Source organism: Lissotriton helveticus, chromosome 12, assembly GCF_964261635.1.
Source record: "Lissotriton helveticus chromosome 12, aLisHel1.1, whole genome shotgun sequence".
Classification (NCBI taxonomy): domain Eukaryota; kingdom Metazoa; phylum Chordata; class Amphibia; order Caudata; family Salamandridae; genus Lissotriton; species Lissotriton helveticus.
Window position 1 is genome coordinate 559,203,554 of NC_136073.1, and position 19,676 is coordinate 559,223,229.

Below are 19,676 nucleotides of genomic sequence, written 5' to 3' on the forward strand. Positions count from 1 at the left end.
CTTTCTACACCTCTCTTGCTTCTTTCTTCACCACATGTGCTTCTTTCTGCACCCCTCTTTCCTCTTTTTGTACCCCTCTGGCCTCTTTCTGCACCTCTGTCCCTTCTTTCTGTACTTCTTTTGTTTCTTTCTGCACCCCTCTTGCCACTTTCTCCACCCGTTCCCCCTTTTTGCATCTCTGTTGCTTCTTCCTGCACTTCTCTTGCCTCTTTCTCCACCCCTAATTCATCTTTCTGCAACTATATTGCTTCTTTCGGCACTTCTCTTTCTTCTTTCTGCACCTCTGTCCCTTCGTTCTGCAACCCTTGTGCTTCTTTCTGCACCCTTCATGCCTCTATCGGCACCCCTCTTGCTTCTTTCTGCACCTGTCCCTTCTTTCTGCACTTCGTTTGTTTCTTTCTGCAACTCTCTTGTTTCTTTCTGCTCTCCTTGTGCCTCTTTCACACCCCTCTTCCCTCGTTCTGCACTCCTCTTGCCTCTTTCTGCACTTCTTTTATTTCTTTCTGCACCTCTCGTTTCTTTCTGTATCACTTTCCTCTTTCTCTACCCCACTTCCCCCTTTATGCAGCGCTGTTGCTTCTTTCTGCATACCTCTTGCTTCTTTCTACACCTCTCTTGCTTATTTCAGCACCACTCGTGCTTTCTGCACCCCTGTTCCCTCTTTCAGCACCCCTCTTGCCTCTTTCTGCACCTCTGTTCCTTCTTTCTGATCCTCTTTTGTTTCTTTCTGCACCTCACTTGCTTCTTTCTGCAACGCTGTTGCCACTTTCTCTACTCCTGTTCCACCTTTTTGCATCCGTTGCTTCATTCTGCACTCCTGTTGCCTCTTTCTCCACCCCTCATCTCTCTTTCTGCACCAGTTTCTTTTATTTTTGCACTACTCTTGTTGCATTCTGCACCTCGTTGCTTCTTTCTGCACCCCTGTTGCCACTTTCTCCACCCGTTCCCCCTTTTTGCATCTCTGCTGCTTCTTTCTGCACTTCTCTTGCCTCTTTCTCCATCCCTCATCCCCCTTCTGCACCTGTTGCTTGTTTCTGCATTTCTCTTGCTTCTTTCTAAACCTCTGCCCCTTTTTTCTGTACCCCTCTTACCTCTTTCTGCACCTCAGTTCCTTCTTTCTGCTATTTGTTCTTTCTGTATCCCTCTTTTCTCATTCTGCACCCCTTATCCCTCTTTCTGCACTCCTGTTGCCTCTTTCTGCACCTGTTGCTTCTTTCTGCACTTCTTTTGTTTCTTTCTGTAACTCTCTTGCTTCTTTCTGTATCCCTCTTGCCTCTTTCTCCACCCCACTTCCCCCTTTCTGCATCTCTTGCTTCTTTCTGCACTCCTCTTGCTTCTTTCTACACCGCTCTTGCCTCTTTCTGCACCACACATGCTTCTTTCTGCACCTCTGTTCCTTCTTTCTGCACTTCTTTTGTTTCTTTCTACACCACTCTTGCCACCTTCTCCACTTGCTCCCCCTTTTCTGCATCTGTTGCTTCTTTCTGCACTTCTCTTGCCTTTTTCTACCCCTCTTTCTGCACCTCTATTGCTTCTTTCTGCACTTCTTTCTTCTTTCTGCACCTATGTCCCTTCTTTCTGCAACCCTTGTGCCTCTTTCTGCACTCCTCTTCCCTCTTTCACACCCCTCTTCTCTCTTTCTGCACCTCTATTCCTTCTTTCTGCATTTCTTTTGTTTATTTCTGCACCTCTTGTTTCTTTCTGTAGCCCTCTTGCCTCTTTCTCTATCCCTCTTCCCCCTTTCTGCATCTGTTTGTTCTTTCTGCACACCTATTGCTTCTTTCTACACAGCTCTTGCCTCTTTCTCCAACCCTCATCCCTCTTTTCTCTTTCGGCACCCCTCTTGCTTCTTTCTGCACCTCTATTCCTTCTTTCTGCTCCTCTTTTCTTTCTTTCTGCACCTCTCTTGCTTCTTTCTGCACGGCTCTTGCCTCTTTCTCCAACCCTCATCCCTCTTTCTGCACCTCTGTTGCTTATTTCTGTACTACTCTTGCTTCTTTCTGCACTTATTTGATTCTTTCTGCACCCCTTTTCACTTTGTGCACCCAACTTGCCTCTTTCTGCACCCGTTACTTCTTTCTGCTCTTCGTTTGCTACTTTCTCCACCCGTTCCCCCTTTTTGCATCTCTGTTGCTTCTTTTTGCACCTCTGTCCCTTCTTTCTGCAACCCTTGTGCCTCTTTCTGCACCCCTCTTGCCTCTTTCTGTACCTCTGTTCCTTCTTTCTGCATTTCTTTTGTTTCTTTCTGTAACTCTTTCTTCTTTCTGCAAGCCTCTTGCTTCTTTCTGCACCCCTCTTCCCTTTCTGCACCTCTCTTGCATCTTTCTGCACCTGTTCTTTCTTCACTTCTTTTCTTTCTGCACCTCTCTTGCCTCTTTCTCCACCCCACTTCCCCCTTTCTGCATCTCTCTTGCTTCTTTCTGCATTTCTCTTGCTTCTTTCTGCATCTCTCTTGCGTCTTTCTGCACCCCTCATGCCTCTTTATGCACTCCTCTTACCTCTTTCTGCACCTCTGTTGCTTCTTTCTGCACTGCTTTTGTTTCTTTCTGCAACTCTCTTGCTTCTTTCTGTATCCCTCTTGCCTCTTTCTCCATCCCACTTCCCCCTTTCTGCATCTATGTTGCTTCTTTCTGCAGCTCCCTGCTGGTAATCTCCCTCCTCTTCTCCGCAAGATTGTGCGATTTAGGTTGTTTTCTCGATAAGTTATAAATTGGAACAAATCTGAAATATTTCCATTAACAGATGTTTCGGCCCAGTTCACATCAGACTTCCCCCTGCGCTGGTGCGATGAGCCCTCTCGCTATTTAGGTGTCCTTCTACACCGCACTGCATCCGAGATCATTCGCCTCAACTATGGTCCAGCCATTGACCGACTATCGACTCAAATAGATAGATGGATCAAGCTCCCACTCTCCACTGCTGGTAGGATTACCACTATAAAGATGGTTGTACTAACCCTGTTTCTGTATCTCTTTCTTAACATCCCTATCCCACTCACTTCTAAATTCTTCAATACACTTCGGGGGATGCTCATTAGATTGGTTTTGGCTGGTGGTCAAGCACGTATCAAGTGGCAGACGTTGACGATACCCTATCGGGCTAGGGGAATTGGTGTTCCGGACTTTTATTCCTACTATCTAGTGGCGCAGGCGCACTATGCATATCATTGGTATCACTGGACGCGAGACTGCAGTACCTAAAACCTGAGTGGTCGCAGGCTACTCACTGTTCGCTTTCTACCGTTATTCTGCATGGCCTTTCCAGAATGCCCACAGAAATTCAGACACTTCAGACTACATATTGGGCCTGGAAGATGCTGCATCGCTATTTGAACACGGGGCTCCTCTACTCCCCGCATTTGCCACTCCATGACGTCTCCCGCCATGGAAACATCAAAAAAAGGACTCTGACTCGATATGCGTTACATACCATGTGGGATCTGTTCCCTGATGCTCAGTTGTGAACAGCCATCAAGCTAGCGAAGGAGCAAAATGTGCACTATATGGATAAGTCCCTATTGCATAGAACACGCACCTCCATGTACACTGCGCTTCACTCCTCCGCAGCCGAGCCTGCAGATTTTTGCCATTATCTCTGGTCATCACATCTGCAAAAGGTGCTCACATGACTTTCTTTCTTATGTAGCTTGGCCCAGGCGCTCCGACCTCCGGAGGGGGTAGGAGCGTGCACAGCATGGGAGGAAGATTTCAGGCACCCGCTATCGGATGAGACATGGACTTTTTGCTGCGAACAGACCCGCTGTATCTCTGGTAATCATAGACATAAATAAGCGCCTTCATTACAAATACTTACATAGAACACATATTACACCCAAACTGATCGCAAGGACGGACCCTACCCAATCTCATACCTCCCCTAGGTGTGTGATGGAACAAGCGAGGTTCACTCAGTTGGCGTAGAATTGCGCGCCCAGAGGTACTGGCAGGAGGTTTTCAGGTATCTTGCTCTAATGACTGACACTGACTTAAGCCCTTCCCCACTGCTCGCTTTATTGGGATGCGTTAAAACATTGGGTACTGGGTTTTCTCGATTTATTGCCATTACCCTGCTTCTTGCCAGGAGGCAGATTTCTAAACACTGGTGTGCCCCACGGTCCCCACAGCTAAGGCCTGGGTACGGGATTTGATATACTGTAAAACCACTAGTGATATATATGCTACACTACAGCCACCCTCGTCCAGACCTAAAAATATTTGGCAATCACTCTTTCCTATTGCTTCATCCAGAAAAGACGTAGTGAACAGGGACTGTTGGACCGATATTTGGGGCTGTGTGTTTTAACCACTGGGGATTATGATGGGCGGGCATAGATCCCAACTGTAACAATGGCATTGTCTGATATGATTTTATTATGTCATTGTGTCTTGTTCTTTCTTCTCTCGTTATTTTTCTTTTTCCTCCCTGAGACTGAAATGCCTAATTGGTTCTTATTTCTCTCTCTGCTGGACTCGTTCCAAATATTGGACATGTTGCATCATCCTTGGGAATGATGCTGTAGCTGATCTCTCACTGTACTATTATCAAATACTTCTGTATGAACCTCACTCCCTTGTGAACATATGCATACTGTGTGTTCTCCTGTGTACTGTATTGTGTTGGATTATAATTGCTGAAAATCTCAATAAAAAGTATATATAAATAAAATTGAACGAACATTGATTCACATTTCAAGTGTCCTAGCCAAAGTTAAAAGCTTTTTGTCTTGTCATGTTTGTCCACCCGAGCGGTTGCTTAGATATGTGGGTGTTGGGGAATTCACACCTTCAATTGCTTGTGAAGATAACAATAAGTTTTGTTACATTTCATCTCTATGTACTGTGATTATTTACATGAAACTGTAAGAGTATCTGCAGTCTCTTGTCGTAAAAGGTAAACATTATAACAATTGAAGACAAGTTTAAAAGATATTGCTGTACATATGAGTTTTAATGAAAGTTCATTGTTTTTGGAAGCAGAAGCCAGGCACATCTTCATAAAGAGTGAAACCTGAGGTGGCAAAAATAGTAGACCGCGGTGTAAAAAGATATGTATATTGTGCTAATTTCTCTGTATTTCAAACGAAGAATTAAACTGTCTACTGATAAGCTGTTTTCTTTTAAAAACAAAAAGCTAAGGAGCAGTCCTCCCTCCTTTTAACAAGCAATCTTGTCTCTTCACATTCTCCTTTTCCCCAGGCATTCCTTGCTACCCATTTTAGAAAGTGGCACACAGGAATGCAGGAGAATAGGTGTGAATGTTCAACAGAGTTCCTGGTACCACTGCAAAGAAGTTAAGTAATTATGTGACATAGTCTGTGTGCAGGAGTGGCTATAATTACCCTTGTTTGTACTGAGGGATAACTATTTTTTGTACATCAGGAAGAACAACAAAACGAAAATTACACTTGAGAAGATGCAATTTTCATTGTGATTCATACTGTGCTCTCTTCTGGCTCCAACACCCAATCAATTCCATCTTAGTTATCTAGATAGCTTTTAATCATCTTTATATGGGTAGAGTTTCTTTGTAAATGTAATAGGTATTCTAAGAGATACAAAGTAACAATTGTAACAAAGAGGAAATGCTATAATAAAAAGCAATAATTCACTCTGTTTAGACATTACAGTACAGCACCGACTCCAGCTTTGGTCCTTACTCACCTGCACAAGATGCATGTGAGCATGTTCGTAGCTCGGCAATGCTCCTTCCCCAATTAATTCTGTATCAAACAACTCTGTGATTAGGATGTTTGCTCTGCAGTGCATATCTCCTTCTACAACATACAATAGAGTTTTCCTCAGTCAGTTGATGAGCACTAAACATAATTTTCCTACGTTATTTATTCAGTCTTGTCAAATGTACGTCTGCATAGGTTTCACAACCCACCGCTATCAATTATCCTCGCATTTCACAATTCTATTAAGTACTGGAATAACTGTAAATAAAAATTTAAACATCATGCTTTTTATTGCAAGAGTACTTGCATTCAGACAAGTAGTAAATCCCATGCAAGCCTTATCTGAACACGTTTACCATAAATAGTGTATCTATAAATCATATGTTCATCAAGAAAGGTTACTTGGCACTAAATAACAGATGTTTATTTTTATCCAACTCAATGTCAGTCATTTTATCAACCTTGGAAGGACAAAAGGTCGAGTGGACCCGCTGGGATTTGAAACTATGACGGTAGGTCAAACACAGGTCTCTGTGGTGAATGCATTAGAGCACTGCGCCATCAGAGCTGGCATCTAATATTTGTGCATATTCATCTTTCAAATAATATAAAATCATTAAGTTACCTGAGGCAAATTTGTTTAATTATTTAATGCACATCACAGAGTAACGCAACGTAATGAGTTCATACAGTAGTGTCCTTCCCACATCGCCTATACGAGTGCAGTGTTCAATTTGATTACTCGTCTCCTTTTCCTTTTCAATCCCAACTATAAATATTTAGCCTTCACTCTTTCCACTATAATCCATCATAATTCGTTGTCAACATTCCCTTTTTGTCCAGTTTCAAGTTTACCTTTCATCCCTCCAAATGTCTGCGCATTTAAAGTTTCTTGTGATTCCCTTTCAACTTTACAATAAAGAACATTATAATCAAACTAATTTTGCCTAGTGTAAAGTCTCTGCCATTATCTCTTTTGCCTAGACCCTTTTGTCCTGGATCCTTTTGTAATTCTACCATCTTTAGTAAAATGTTATCAATCAACTTTTAACCATGTGACAGAATCAACATCAACATAAAAAATATAGTTATCAAAGGGCAAAGTACACGAGGCATGATAATCTTTTAATACATAAGTGGAAACTAGGAACCGTTATGAAAAAATAAATAGTCCAAGTAACTTACCAGGACCAACTGTGACCTCTGTAGAGTGTTTATTAATAATTTTAATTTTCGCACTGAAGCCATTTTTCTCCACTATCTTCTCGGCAACATCGGCCATTGGCTTAAAAACCTAGAAAATAAACAGTAATATGAACATTTACACAACACATTATCCGTGATAGAAGACATACAAGAATGTTAGTCCAGTGCCCCTTTCAGTTGAAAAAAATAACACATAGGAGAAAGAAAAGTTAGTTGTAATCCCAATCCCAGTTATCCATGATGAAAATGTTCTCTCAATTTAACAGTGAGAAATCAACACATCTTGGAACACATTTTTTAATTGTGTGAGTTTCAGTTTTGTGAGTATTTTAATACCAAAACATGGCTCTGAGTCAACACTTTAGGTCTTTTTTTTGCCAAGCTGTCCTTCAAAGAAAAACAAGCAGCAAGTGCTGACACGTTAACCCCTGCTTCTTTAAGGATTCTAGAAGCTCGTCTGTCCCATTATGGCTCTGTCATTTAATTTTTTGTGTAATGGAATGGACAAGGATGTCTCCTACAATGTCTTTTCTAGTCTCCTGGATGACAAGAAGGAGGCAGGATGCTTATGCATTCAAAGAAAACATGCACAATGGTACACTAGGATGACAAGAAAGCTGGCTTTTTTTTCCCCCATCAAGGAATTCTCTTCAATACTCAAACTGCATAGAGTATCAGGCCCATTCAAAGAAAGATGGAGGAAAATCAGGATAAAAGAAAAAAGAAAACTTCTAGCATCAGACTCTACAAAATAATACCTGTCAACGGTGTGCACTGACCTCTAGGATGGTATTTTATATATTTAAAAGCAATACATTCCTATACATTACTCAACAAGCATTTACAATGCAATGGTCTCGTCTTTGTTAAAGTTAGAGCTATTGGCATTGCAAATTTCATTTTTTTAATTTATTGTTTTTTTCTTTAAACCGATAAATATATGGTATTGTCATTTACAATGGCAATAGGTAAGCATTAGAGAGTAGTAGAGCATAATAGCTTAATCTCTCGCAAATGCGAAACCTTTTGCATTTGCACCCACACACACACACACACACAGAGCCACACACACACACAGAGCCCCACACATACACTCACAGAGCCACACACACACACACACACACAGAGCCACACACACACACACAGAGCCACACACACACACACACACACAGAGCCACACACACACACACACAGAGCCCCCCCCCCACACACACACACACAGAGCCCCACAGACACACACACACAGAGCCCCACACACACACACACAGAGCCCCACACACACACACACACACAGCCCCCCCCCCACACACACACACACACAGAGAGCCCCACACACACACACAGAGAGCCCCACACACACACAGAGAGCCCCACACACACAGAGCCCCACACACACAGAGCCCCACACACACAGAGCCCCACACACACACAGAGAGCCCCACACACACACAGAGAGCCCCACACACACACAGAGAGCCCCACACACACAGAGCCCCACACACACAGAGCCCCACACACACAGAGCCCCACACACAGAGCCCCACACACAGAGCCCCACACACACACAGCACCACACACACACACATACAGCCCCCCCACACACACACAGCCCCCCACACACACACAGAGCCCCACACACACACAGAGCCCCACACACAGAGCCCCACACACACACAGCCAGACACACACACAGCCAGACACACACAGAGCCCCACACACACAGAGCCCCACACACACACAGAGCCCCACACACACACAGAGCCCCACACACACACAGAGCCACACACACACAGTGACACACACACACAGTGACACACACACACAGTGACACACACACACAGTGACACACACACACAGTGACACACACACACACACAGTGACACACACACACACACAGAGCCACACACACACACAGAGCCACACACACACAGAGCCACACACACACACAGAGCCACCCACACACACACAGAGCCACACACACACACACACACAGAGCCACACACAGAGCCACACACACAGAGCCACACACACACACAGAGCCACACACACACACAGAGCCACACACACACACAGACCACACACACACACACACACACACATAGAGCCATACACACACACACACAGATCCACACACACACACACACACAGCCACACACACACAGAGCCACACACACACACACACACACACACAGAGCCACACACACACACACACAGAGCCACACACACACACACACACACACAGAGCCACACACACACACACAGAGCCAAACAGCAATACGTATCTGCTCTGGAGAATGACATAGCTAGGGATTGGAGACTACAAGGAAATACAAACCTATAGCGAAAGTAGTACTTACAGGATAATCCTACATATGAGGAAAAATGTGTCATGTTCATTGACCTGAAATGTGCGGGAACTTAAGTTATTTGGGATAGGTAACGTAGGTTAAACTTGCATTACCATCAAATAAACTGCCTACACCATGCTACTCGTGGCTTTTTAGACAGCATAAATTAAATTCAGAGACTTGCAAATCTGGTTTAAATAAACAAACTTCAAAAAACCCACCCGTTGAGCAGATCCTGATCTTACGTGATTATTTCATGAGGTTTGCCTTTAGTCTAAGATTGGGCCATACAACAGCACATATATACACTTTGTTTAATAAATAAGATCCAGCTATGTTTTCCAAAACAACTGAGATGTATCTTCTGGTCCAGTCTATGCATAACATATACTAATTATTAACAGTGAGCGCCTGTCCACTTTTAACTACCAACATTCATCCCTTCACACTTAACGCTTTGTCAGTCCTCAACATCCCCACCTCTCAATCGACACCAAGCCCACACATTGCCACCTACCACACTGCACCCACACTTATCACCAACCACTTGCTAACAGCCCAATCGCCATCACTTAAGTAGACTTCTAAGCATATTTGTCAGTGCCAACTTCCGTTACTTTATGCCACTGTTCTTTACGTTAACCATCTATTACTAAGTAATGTACCCATCTGACACTCGCCGCAATTGCTCTTAATGCCTAAACCAACAAACCCTTACACATAACATTTTCCAGCTAGGCTGCATGCACACTTGTGACCTCAAAACTGCAAGGTCCTCTGCACCCACAGGTCAAGACTACGAGGGCACCTGCACCCACAAGACTGCCAGGGCACCCTTTTACCCACAAGTCACGATTGTAAGGTCCCCTTTACCCACAAGTCACGACTGCCTGGGCCCCTGCACCCACAAGTCACAACTGCCTGGGACCCGGCACCCACAAGTCACAACTGCCTGGGACCCTGCACCCACAAGTCACAACTGCCTGGGACCCGGCACCCACAAGTCACAACTGCCTGGGACCCGGCACTCACAAGTTAGTATTGCTGGGGCCCCTTCACCTACAAGTCACAGACTGCCTGGGCCCCTGCACCCGTAAACTACGACTGACAGATTCTCGGTCCACCGCCTGCCAGACCAGCAGCACCCCGCGTCTAGGCCACCCTCCACCACTCTCTTGTGTCACTCACTGCCGGGGTACCTGCAGGGCGGGCGCCCCCACCGCTGGAAGGCCTCTGTGTCGCCGGTGGTTGGGGATGCCCGCTGCTGTTGCCGGTAGGTGCGCTGCGCTCCTGCAATGGATTGTTGGCTGGTTCACAGGTCGTGCCTGGGAAGAAAGGGGCTGTGGCAGGGGTTGCAGCAGGCATTTGAATGCCACTGGGTAGGTCTGACGTTGGTCTGTGCGTGGCACTCACTCCAGGCAGAGAGATACTGGCACTGCGGCCACTGACAGTCTGTCCCAATAACATGTATCTCCCAGAGGTTCTGGGGTGAGTGCTGGTCCCCGGGTCTGTCTGCCCGCATGTGGGTCTCTTGGCCTCCTCTAGGAGGTCTTGCGCTGTCTCTCCACGCTACAGAACGCACTTTCACAACTTCCCTTAAAATTTCTGGACTCGGAGACGAGTCGGGTTTTAGTGGTCCCGCGGAGGCATTCACACACTGGGGTCTCCTTTCCTGGGGACGGGGTCTATTATGGGTTGTCCGTGGGGGCTTGGAGGAACGGGGGTGCAAAGAAGAGCAATATTTCAGCGGAGGGGAAGCGGGGGTTCAATACCGCATTTAAAACAAAAAAAAACGGAGCAAGGTTAACTTGAAGGAGCGTGGGTAGGGAGGCCAGTTAAAAAGATGTATATCGGTGGATGCACCCTTGACGAAGCGCTCCGCTTGTGCCCCCTGCACGATATGCGTGTAAGCATTCTTCAGCCGCTCAGCTGTTTCCAACCCTGTCCTCCAATTCACCCCACAACCTGAAGGTAGCTGGGTTAGCCTCAGGTTCCACCCACCCAAGTTATACTCCATTTTTTCTCCCTCAAAGTATCTCCAGCCCCCTAACCCCGTACCTGGCTGGGGGGACTCCGTCTCCATGGTGTGCGGTGGGGGCTCCCCCCCGGCATTGCCTGGCGTCCCCGCGCTCTTCCCCGGGCGGGCTAGGTCCGGGCCTGGGAAGAGTTTTTTGGACTGCGCCGGGCTCTCCTCTTCCTCACCAGCAGAGCCCGGTGACGTCTAATCCCTCCTCCCACTGCCTCTCCTCCTCTCGCTCTCCATCCATCCTCTCTCTGCCCGAGGGCTTTCCGAGACCGGCTGGAGGGGGAGGGAGGGCAGCAAGAATTAACCTGAGATGAGGGGGCGTGACATGAAAGGACGAAGGAGCCGGAAAAGACTCACGCAAGAGACAGTGCACGTTTCCCTTCACTGCTGGCAGCCTGAAATTTGTATTGATGGGCATCAAGAAAAAAGTCTAATAACAAGAACCTCAACTTACGTCTCTCCGATAACACTTCCGGTCAGTCTCAGTCCAGGCTCGCATCCGCCCTCAATCTTCCTTAGGCTGGTGTGGCCCCGCCTTCGGGTGCTTGTCGAAGCAGCCAGAAGCAGTGAGGTTGGATGGTCCGGTTGGACCTGCAGCCTGTATTAACAGCTGCCCGAGCCGGCGAATTTAGCCCCCTCCCTTTCCTGGGTCTCTTACCACAGCTCCAGCCTCTTACTAACAAGAGAGGAAAACGAAGGACACAGAAGTGAAAGGACAGGGGACAAGGAAAAGAACTAGCGATGGGGTGGCGTGACTGACGCTGCAGGATTACAGCCAGCCCCGATGTTTTGTAAAGAAGCCACGGAAGGCTTAACAAACTATGGAGGTGGGCAGGGGAGTGAAATAGGCAGTAGAGCCAATGCGCGGCTAAATAATTAAAGAAAGAAGCCACAGAAGGCTTAACAAGTGCCACCATGTTCCTCCGAGGCGAGGCAGAAATGCCTCGGAGAATTGCGCCACCATTTTGAGACTGGGGGGCGTGTTTTTCTTTCTCTCCTCTTCCCATTGGCTGGAATGTAAAATTCAAGCCAACGGGAAGAGGAGAGAAAGAACCTAAAAAACACACCCCGAATCCAGGCTTGAACGGAGTGATGCCCCTCTCCTCACATGGCTGGCCTCCGTTTAGGAAGCCAGCCAATGGAGAAGAGGGGCGGGTTCAAGCCCCCATACTGAAAGACAAAATTTCTCGCCAGCGAGACTGCGCAAGCGCAGCCTACGCAGGCCGAGACCTAAAAAGGCTGATGTGCTTGTACTACCACAGTTGAGTTTCACCAGTGCAGGAAACTATGCACTTTGGGATACATTGCATCGATGATGCCATGCTAGAGAAGTAGCATTATTACCGTTTTAAAGTATTTTATCCTTATCCACTTAGCGTTTATCTCTCAGAGCAGCTTTGCAATACCAGCCAGTCTTCTACAAACTTCAGATCGGACAAAAGAGTAGCAGGGTGCACAAATACTTTCTGATCCCTGGAGTGTCTGCCATAAAATCAAAGTTGAAACAAAAACGTGTTACTGGACGTTGATGTGTGCTCCAAAATCTCAAAATGTAAGAGTCGTATGGCATGGTTTGCTGTCCACACAACTTACATTGCAAAAACCATTCAGAAACTCAGATAAAAACATTTCGAAGTATACATATTTTGCAATTGAACAGCACTTTGGCACAGTCTAAACACATAAGATTATACGTTTTTACTCTATGACTTTTCAATCTTGAGTTTAAATCCACTTGATCAATGATCAATGACTTATTTTTACTTCAGGAGGCTGGCTCTCTTGGAATGCTGCCTCTCCTTTTGTCAGATCTGGCAGGAGAGAGATGTGTCTGCAGCCAACCACCGCGGGCCCCCAACAGCACAAACCCATCTCTACTTTTACCTCTGGGTGCAGAGAGCAGGATAATAACATGGCGATCTCACCAGCTTCTTCAAGTGTGTAACAGTAGAGAGGAGGGTGCAAAGATAGTCATTTCAGAGCTTGTATCAACTAAACAGTGAAACAGTCCGTTATTATCGACGGTAGGTGGTGGATCTTATAAAAGAACAGGTAAGATGCATTTTTGTTAAACTAGGTAATCAAAAGTCACAAACAAGTTCATTAATATGTATCTGTGCTCTTCGGAGGATTTAAATCAACTTCCAATTTTAAATACATTGTCAGTTTCAATCAGTGTGAGAAAAAAAAAAAGTAGTAATCCATACCGCCTAAGGCTGCTTTCACCTTCTGATCGTATACTAGGTTTTGAAGGGAGCAGATCTGCTTTAAAGGAATGTTGTGAGCTCTCTATGCCGACTATGGACCTTTCCTGGGCAAACTGATAGAAAGAGCAGCGTTCGCCCAGATGTCACAACTCATTGAAGAGAATGACATACTTTCAGATTTTCAAACAGGATTCCGTCCGAGAAGAGGCACTGAAACTGCCCTACTTGCCATCTGGGATGACCTAAAGAATACAGTTGACCGCAATGGGGTTGCTGCGCTACTCCTCTTGGACCTCTCAGCTGCCTTTAACACGGTTGACCATGACACTCTGAAACAAAGACTTCATGAAGCCGGCATAGAGGGAACTGTTCTAGACTGGATCGCGTCCTACCTTTGAAACAGAACTAATGTCATCCATACCCCACCTTTCTCGTCCAAACCGTACTCCACAAAAGCAGGGGTCCCTCAAGGTTCTATTATCTTGCCCATGCTTTTCAACATCTACATGAAGTCTTTACCAGTACTGATTAATACATTTCACCTCACGTGCTACAACTATGCAGATGACATTGGAAAATCACCAATTTTCAGCTGTCTCAGAGCCGTGGATCAGCGGATGACTTGGAGCCATCTCAAATTGAATGCTTCAAAAACTGAAATACTCACGTGTGGCGATTGGAAAAATTACAACCCGCTTGCCGCATGGCCTGATGAACTGGGATCACTGCCTAAAGTATCAAAGGATGTAAGAAACTTCGGAATGACCTTTGACTCCAAGCTGCCGATGAATGCCCAAGTGGATAAACTAGCAAGATCAAGCTTTGCTACTATAAAAACGCTGCGACAAATTTTCCCTCATTTGGGATTTCCACACAAGGTCCGAGCTACCATCTCCCTTGTTCTATCCAAACTCGATTACGCCAATAGCCTCTACCACGGATCACCTTTAACGACCATGAAAAGACTACAACGGATTCAGAACTCGGCTGCCAGACTACTCTTGCATATCAAACCGCGAGACCACATCTCCCTTGCCTTGAAAGCCCTGCATTGGTTACCGGTTGCCAGAAGATCCACCTTCAAGCTGCTTTGCATTACCCACAAAGCAATACATGGAATAGGACCACTCTTCATCAGGAATAAAATCACCAAACACATTCAACAAAGGAACCTCCGCTCTAAAGGAGCATTTCGCCTCAAAATCCCACCATACAAGAAAAAAACCAAGGGTGGCACATCCTTCTCTGTTCAAGCAGCCAAATTATGGAATTCTTTACCCCAACATACGATCCACCGACAACCACCTTATCTTCAGAAAACTACTCAAGATTTGGCTCTTACGCAGATATGCACCATACGGAAACCGAAATGTATAGCATATCCCTCTGTATATAAGCATTTGTTTTCACTATAGATATGTACCTATCTTTGTGTATTACTTTATAAAACATGTAAAAAAATTATGTTAAGAGAAAAGAAAAAAATAATAATAATAATAATATTAATCAATTGATAAAAATCATCTTTGGTCTACATGTACATACTTCCATTGTGCATCTATGTATCTTCCATGTACTTGGATCTGTGTGTCTGTTACTTTTCTCCTGAAAAAGCATATCCAATGCACTACCCTATTTCTCATCCTGTGCCTCTCTCAATATATTTAATCTAAATATACTTACTTCCTTTATGTATCTATATACGTTCAATGTACTTATGAATCTATATATTTATCACTTTCTTCTAATTTAGCATTTCCAATGCACTAGCCTATTTCTCAGCCTATACTTCGCTCAATATATCTTCTAGCCCAACCTTCTGACTCATCTCAAACTTCTTTCTACTACTCCTTCCAATGCACTACCCTATCTCTCATCCTATACATCTATCAATATATCCTCTACATCCACTCTATCATTTTTATTTTTTTTTTAAATAATTTTTATTGTAGTCACGCATGTACAGGTCGATACATGTAGTAGTTGCTTCATAAAATCGAGCAGATACACAATATACTTCGTCAAACAGTACACAGCCGTCATGCCCACAACCCGGGGGTTGGGCGGCGATGTTGTCTCAGCTCTTCCATGCCTGACGTTCCAGAATGAGGAGTGGTTAGTGTCCGGAATGTGTGCATAACTACTTTTAGAGTCCTACCAAACTACGCGCTAATCCCCAACTCCCATCCCCTGCGCAATACCTAAAACTCCCCTCCCTATCCCGTCCCTCGCACCACCCCCCGCCTAAGGCCACGTTACAGTCATTACTGGATTGCTGGCGCCAGCCCCCCTGCATACCTGTTGCTCCTCGGGCCTCAGCCTGCTTCCTCCGCCCCAGCCGCCCCGGGGATCCCCTCCTCGTCCTCAGCTTCGCTGTCCCTGAGCGCCTGCACCATTACTTCCCATGAGGTCGCGGTGTCAGCTGCTGTCTGGCTAGGGGTCCTGCGCGCAAGCTGGTACCTATGCGTGCTGTCAGACGTAGCCCATTTTAGAAATTCCTGCCGCCACCTCCGCGGAGTAGGCCCCACTGTCGACTTCCAGTTTCTAGTGATCTCCCTCTTAGCCACCATCAGTCCCATGTCGATAAACTTACTCGTAAGTTTGTTTTTAGGGGTATGAGGAAACCAGTGCAAAAGACATTCCGCCGGACCATAGTCTATGGATCTGTCAGTCACCTCATTCAGCACCTCCCCAACTTCTTGCCAATAATTCCGCAGGGCTGGGCATGCCCACAACATGTGCACCAGCTCGGCCCCCTCTGCCGGGCATCGGGGACAGGTCGCCGTCTCATCGCCAAAATACCACCTAATCCTACCCGGGGTCATGTACGCCCTATGCAACACATAGTAGTGGATCAACTGAAACCTAGCGTTTCTCGTGCTGTTGCGAGCCCTACGGACGAGCTGTGCCCACGTCGTGTCAGGTACGTCCCTTCCCAGGTCCGCCTCCCACTTGGCTTTTAGGGATGTGAGAGGAGGGATATTCTCTCTAATCATTCGACCATAGAGGCACGTTACCGCCTTGATCGTGCCCGCCGCCATCATGGTGTACTGGCACGCCGCTGCCGTCCCAGGTTCCTCAAGTCCCGCACCCCAGTGGGCCTGCATCGCCCTGGTTACTGCTGCATGAAGCAGAAATCCCCCTCTCGGGATGCCGAAGCGTTCCGTTAGCTCCTGGAACGGGAGCAATGCGCCGTTCTCAAAGAGGTCTCCAACCATCTGTATTCCTGCTTCCTCCCACTCCAGGAGGCGCGACCAGTCGCCGCCATGTGGTAAGGCCGTTAGCATGCCCAGGGGGATCTCAGGCGCATATGGGCGCTGGACACCCGCCCTCCTGTGGGCCCGGTTCCAGCATTGACGGTACGTGCGCTGCTCCAGCGACAGATCCCGACTGTCCAACCGCTGCCGGAGGACTATATATGCCAGGACGTGTCTGGGCGTCCCCCGCAGGCTGGCATCCTCTGGGCCCCGAAACACCCTCGCTACCTCCTGCGTGAAAGCTTGCAGTTGGGCCGCTAGGTAATAAAGCTCAAAGTCCGGCACCGCCAGACCCCCCTCATCTTTCGGGCGAGAAAGCGTGGCCAGCGCCACTCTGCACCGTCCCGCACCCCAAATGAACGTCGTAATTTGAGATTTAAATAGTCTAAAGAAGGAGCTAGGTAGCCAAATTGGGAGCGTCCGAAAATAGTACAATAATCTCGGTAGGGCAACCATCTTCAATAGGGAGATCCGGCCCGCTACCGACAGTGGCAACGTGGCCCAGAAGGCCATGCAGCCCTTCAATCCGCGTACGCAGCGCTCCAGGTTGCCCTCAAGCAAGTCCTCCTGTCTATGGTAAATATGGACCCCCAGGTATTTAATACAGGTAGGGTTCCAGGCCACCTCCGACCGGTGCAGCGGCTGGGCAGCGCCCTCCAGCAGTGGGAACAAACTCGTCTTGGGCCAGTTGACCCGTAGGCCCGAAATCTCCCCGAAGCTCTCCAGTAGGGCCTCCGCTCTCTGCAAGTCCTCAACACCGTCGCAGAGGAATAGTAGTAAATCATCGGCATATAGCGAGATGAAATGTTGCCCGTCTCGGGCCCGCACTCCGCGGATGTGCCGCCCCGTGCGGGCCGCAGCCGCCAGCGGCTCAATAGCCAGCACAAATAGAAGCGGCGAGAGGGAGCAGCCCTGTCGAGTGCCTCGCTCCACCGGGTAGCGTATGGACACCGTCGGTCCCACCCTCACCCTTGCTATCGCCCCCGCATATAGGACCTTCGTCCAATGAATGTAGCCAGCTCCCAGCCCAAAGCGCTCCATGACAGCATAGAGGTAGTCCCACTCGAGGCTGTCGAAGGCCTTTTCAATGTCGACCGAGAGCACCAGTTCCGTCCCTGCCCCGCCGTCCAGCCCGTTCATGAGACGGACAAGCCTTCTGATGTTAATTGTGGTGTTGCGCGTTGGTATAAAACCGTTCTGGTCGTCGTGCACAAGCCCCGCCATGTGAGGTAGGAGCCTCGCCGCTAGTATGGAGCTGAGGATCTTATAGTCCGCGGTGAGCATAGAGAGTGGTCGATAGGACGCTGGGTCGCTACCCTCCCTGCCGGGCTTCAGTAGCGGGACCACCAACGCCTCCCGCATCGACTGTGGTAGTCGGCCCGTCGCCTTGGCCTCCTTGTAGACGGTCAGGAGTCGTGGTGCCAGTGCGTCCAGATATTTGCTATAGAATTCTATGGGGAGCCCGTCTATTCCCGGCGATTTGTTCCTTGCCATGCGCCGCACCGCCGATCGTATCTCCCCCACAGCAATGTCCGACCCCAAGTCTTTCGCCTGCTCATCTCCCAGCCGGTGTAGGGGTAGGTCAGCCAGGAAGGGTTCTACCAGCCCCATCCTGTCCCCTGGGGCACTCTTGTACAGGCCCTCGTAATATTTCCGGAAGCCGTCGACTATGCCCAGTTGAGTGTGTTGTAGCACGCCCGCCGCATCCCTCAGTTGAAGTATGGGAGCGCATCGTCTTGTGGGGTTCGATAGCCATGCCAGGAGGGTGCCCGCTTTATCGCCATCAACATGGGAGCGCAGCACATATCGCTTGTAGTCAAAGGCCCGGAGCCTCTCCACTTCAACAGCTACCGCCTCCCTAGCCGCACAAAGTATCTCCTGGAGTTCTGGGTGTCCAGGCCGCCCCCTTTCCGCCTCCCTCAGCTTTACATCCGCCTTAGCCAAATCGCCCAACAACACTTTCCGCACACCTACATAATCCTTGATACAGATACCCCTCACCACTACCTTAAAGGCGTCCCATTCCGTCGCCCTAGAGGCCGCCGTCCCTTCATTCTCCGTGAAATAGAAGGCCACACCCTCCGCCAGGGCCTCCCCGAAGAGGGGATCCTCCAGGGTCTCAGGCCGCAGGTTCCAGAGCGGAACCCTGGGCCTCTCTGCTATCCACGCCAGTCGAACCAGGAGTGGATTATGGTCCGATATCGTCCTTGACAGGTACTCCGATCCAGTGACGCATGGTAGCACCCCCCGGGAACAGAGTATCGTGTCCAACCGACCATGCAGATCATGCAGGCCAGAGAAAAAGGAATAATCCCTGTCAGTCGGGTGCTGCCCTCTCCAGACATCCATAAGCCCCCAGCTCTCCTGCCAGTCCCTCCTACCTCTAGATAGCCTGTAAACTGGAGAGTCACGTAGAGGGGGGTGGGACCTATCCAGCAAGGGGTCGGCAATGGAATTAAAGTCGCCCCCCAGCAGGACCGGGCCCGCCAGGGAGTGGGCCAGCGTCCCTGAAAGCGTCGCGAGGAAAGCCAACTGGTCCGTGTTCGGGGCATATATACTAGCTAGCACTATATCTCTACCTTCCAGCTTCCCCTCCGCCACCACATACCTCCCGTCCTGGTCAACCCATTGACGCGTGAGCTGGAAAGGTGTGCCTGCTCTAACCCAAATGAGTACTCCCCGCGCATAGGCCGAGTAGCTTGTGTAAAAAACCTGTCCCCGCCACCTCCTTTGCAGCGCCGCCCCCTCTTGTCGTGTAAGATGCGTCTCCTGCAGCATCGCAATGTGTACCCCCTGCGCACTAAAAAGGCATGCACTTTGTGTCTGCGCTGCATAGTATGTAGGCCTCGGACATTCCAAGTAATACAGGTCAACCCATTCACATTAGCCATTGTCCCAGCAATCCGGTCGAAACACTCCCTCCAGCTCCAGCCCGTCGACGGTGGTGGTGCCCCC

The 19,676-nt window shown here is 48.0% G+C and overlaps 1 protein-coding gene across 1 annotated transcript in view; it reads right to left on the minus strand.

Moving 5' to 3' along the window:
- PRMT7 (protein arginine methyltransferase 7) overlaps positions 1-19,676 on the minus strand; it is a 645,306-nt gene that overhangs the window by 521,523 nt on the left and 104,107 nt on the right. The window contains exons 5-6 of the mRNA XM_078670716.1: positions 6,863-6,971; positions 5,661-5,773 (exon numbers count right to left, since the gene is read on the minus strand). Coding sequence (XP_078526842.1) covers positions 5,661-5,773; positions 6,863-6,971 — 222 coding nt within the window. The remainder of the gene's footprint in view (positions 1-5,660; positions 5,774-6,862; positions 6,972-19,676) is intronic.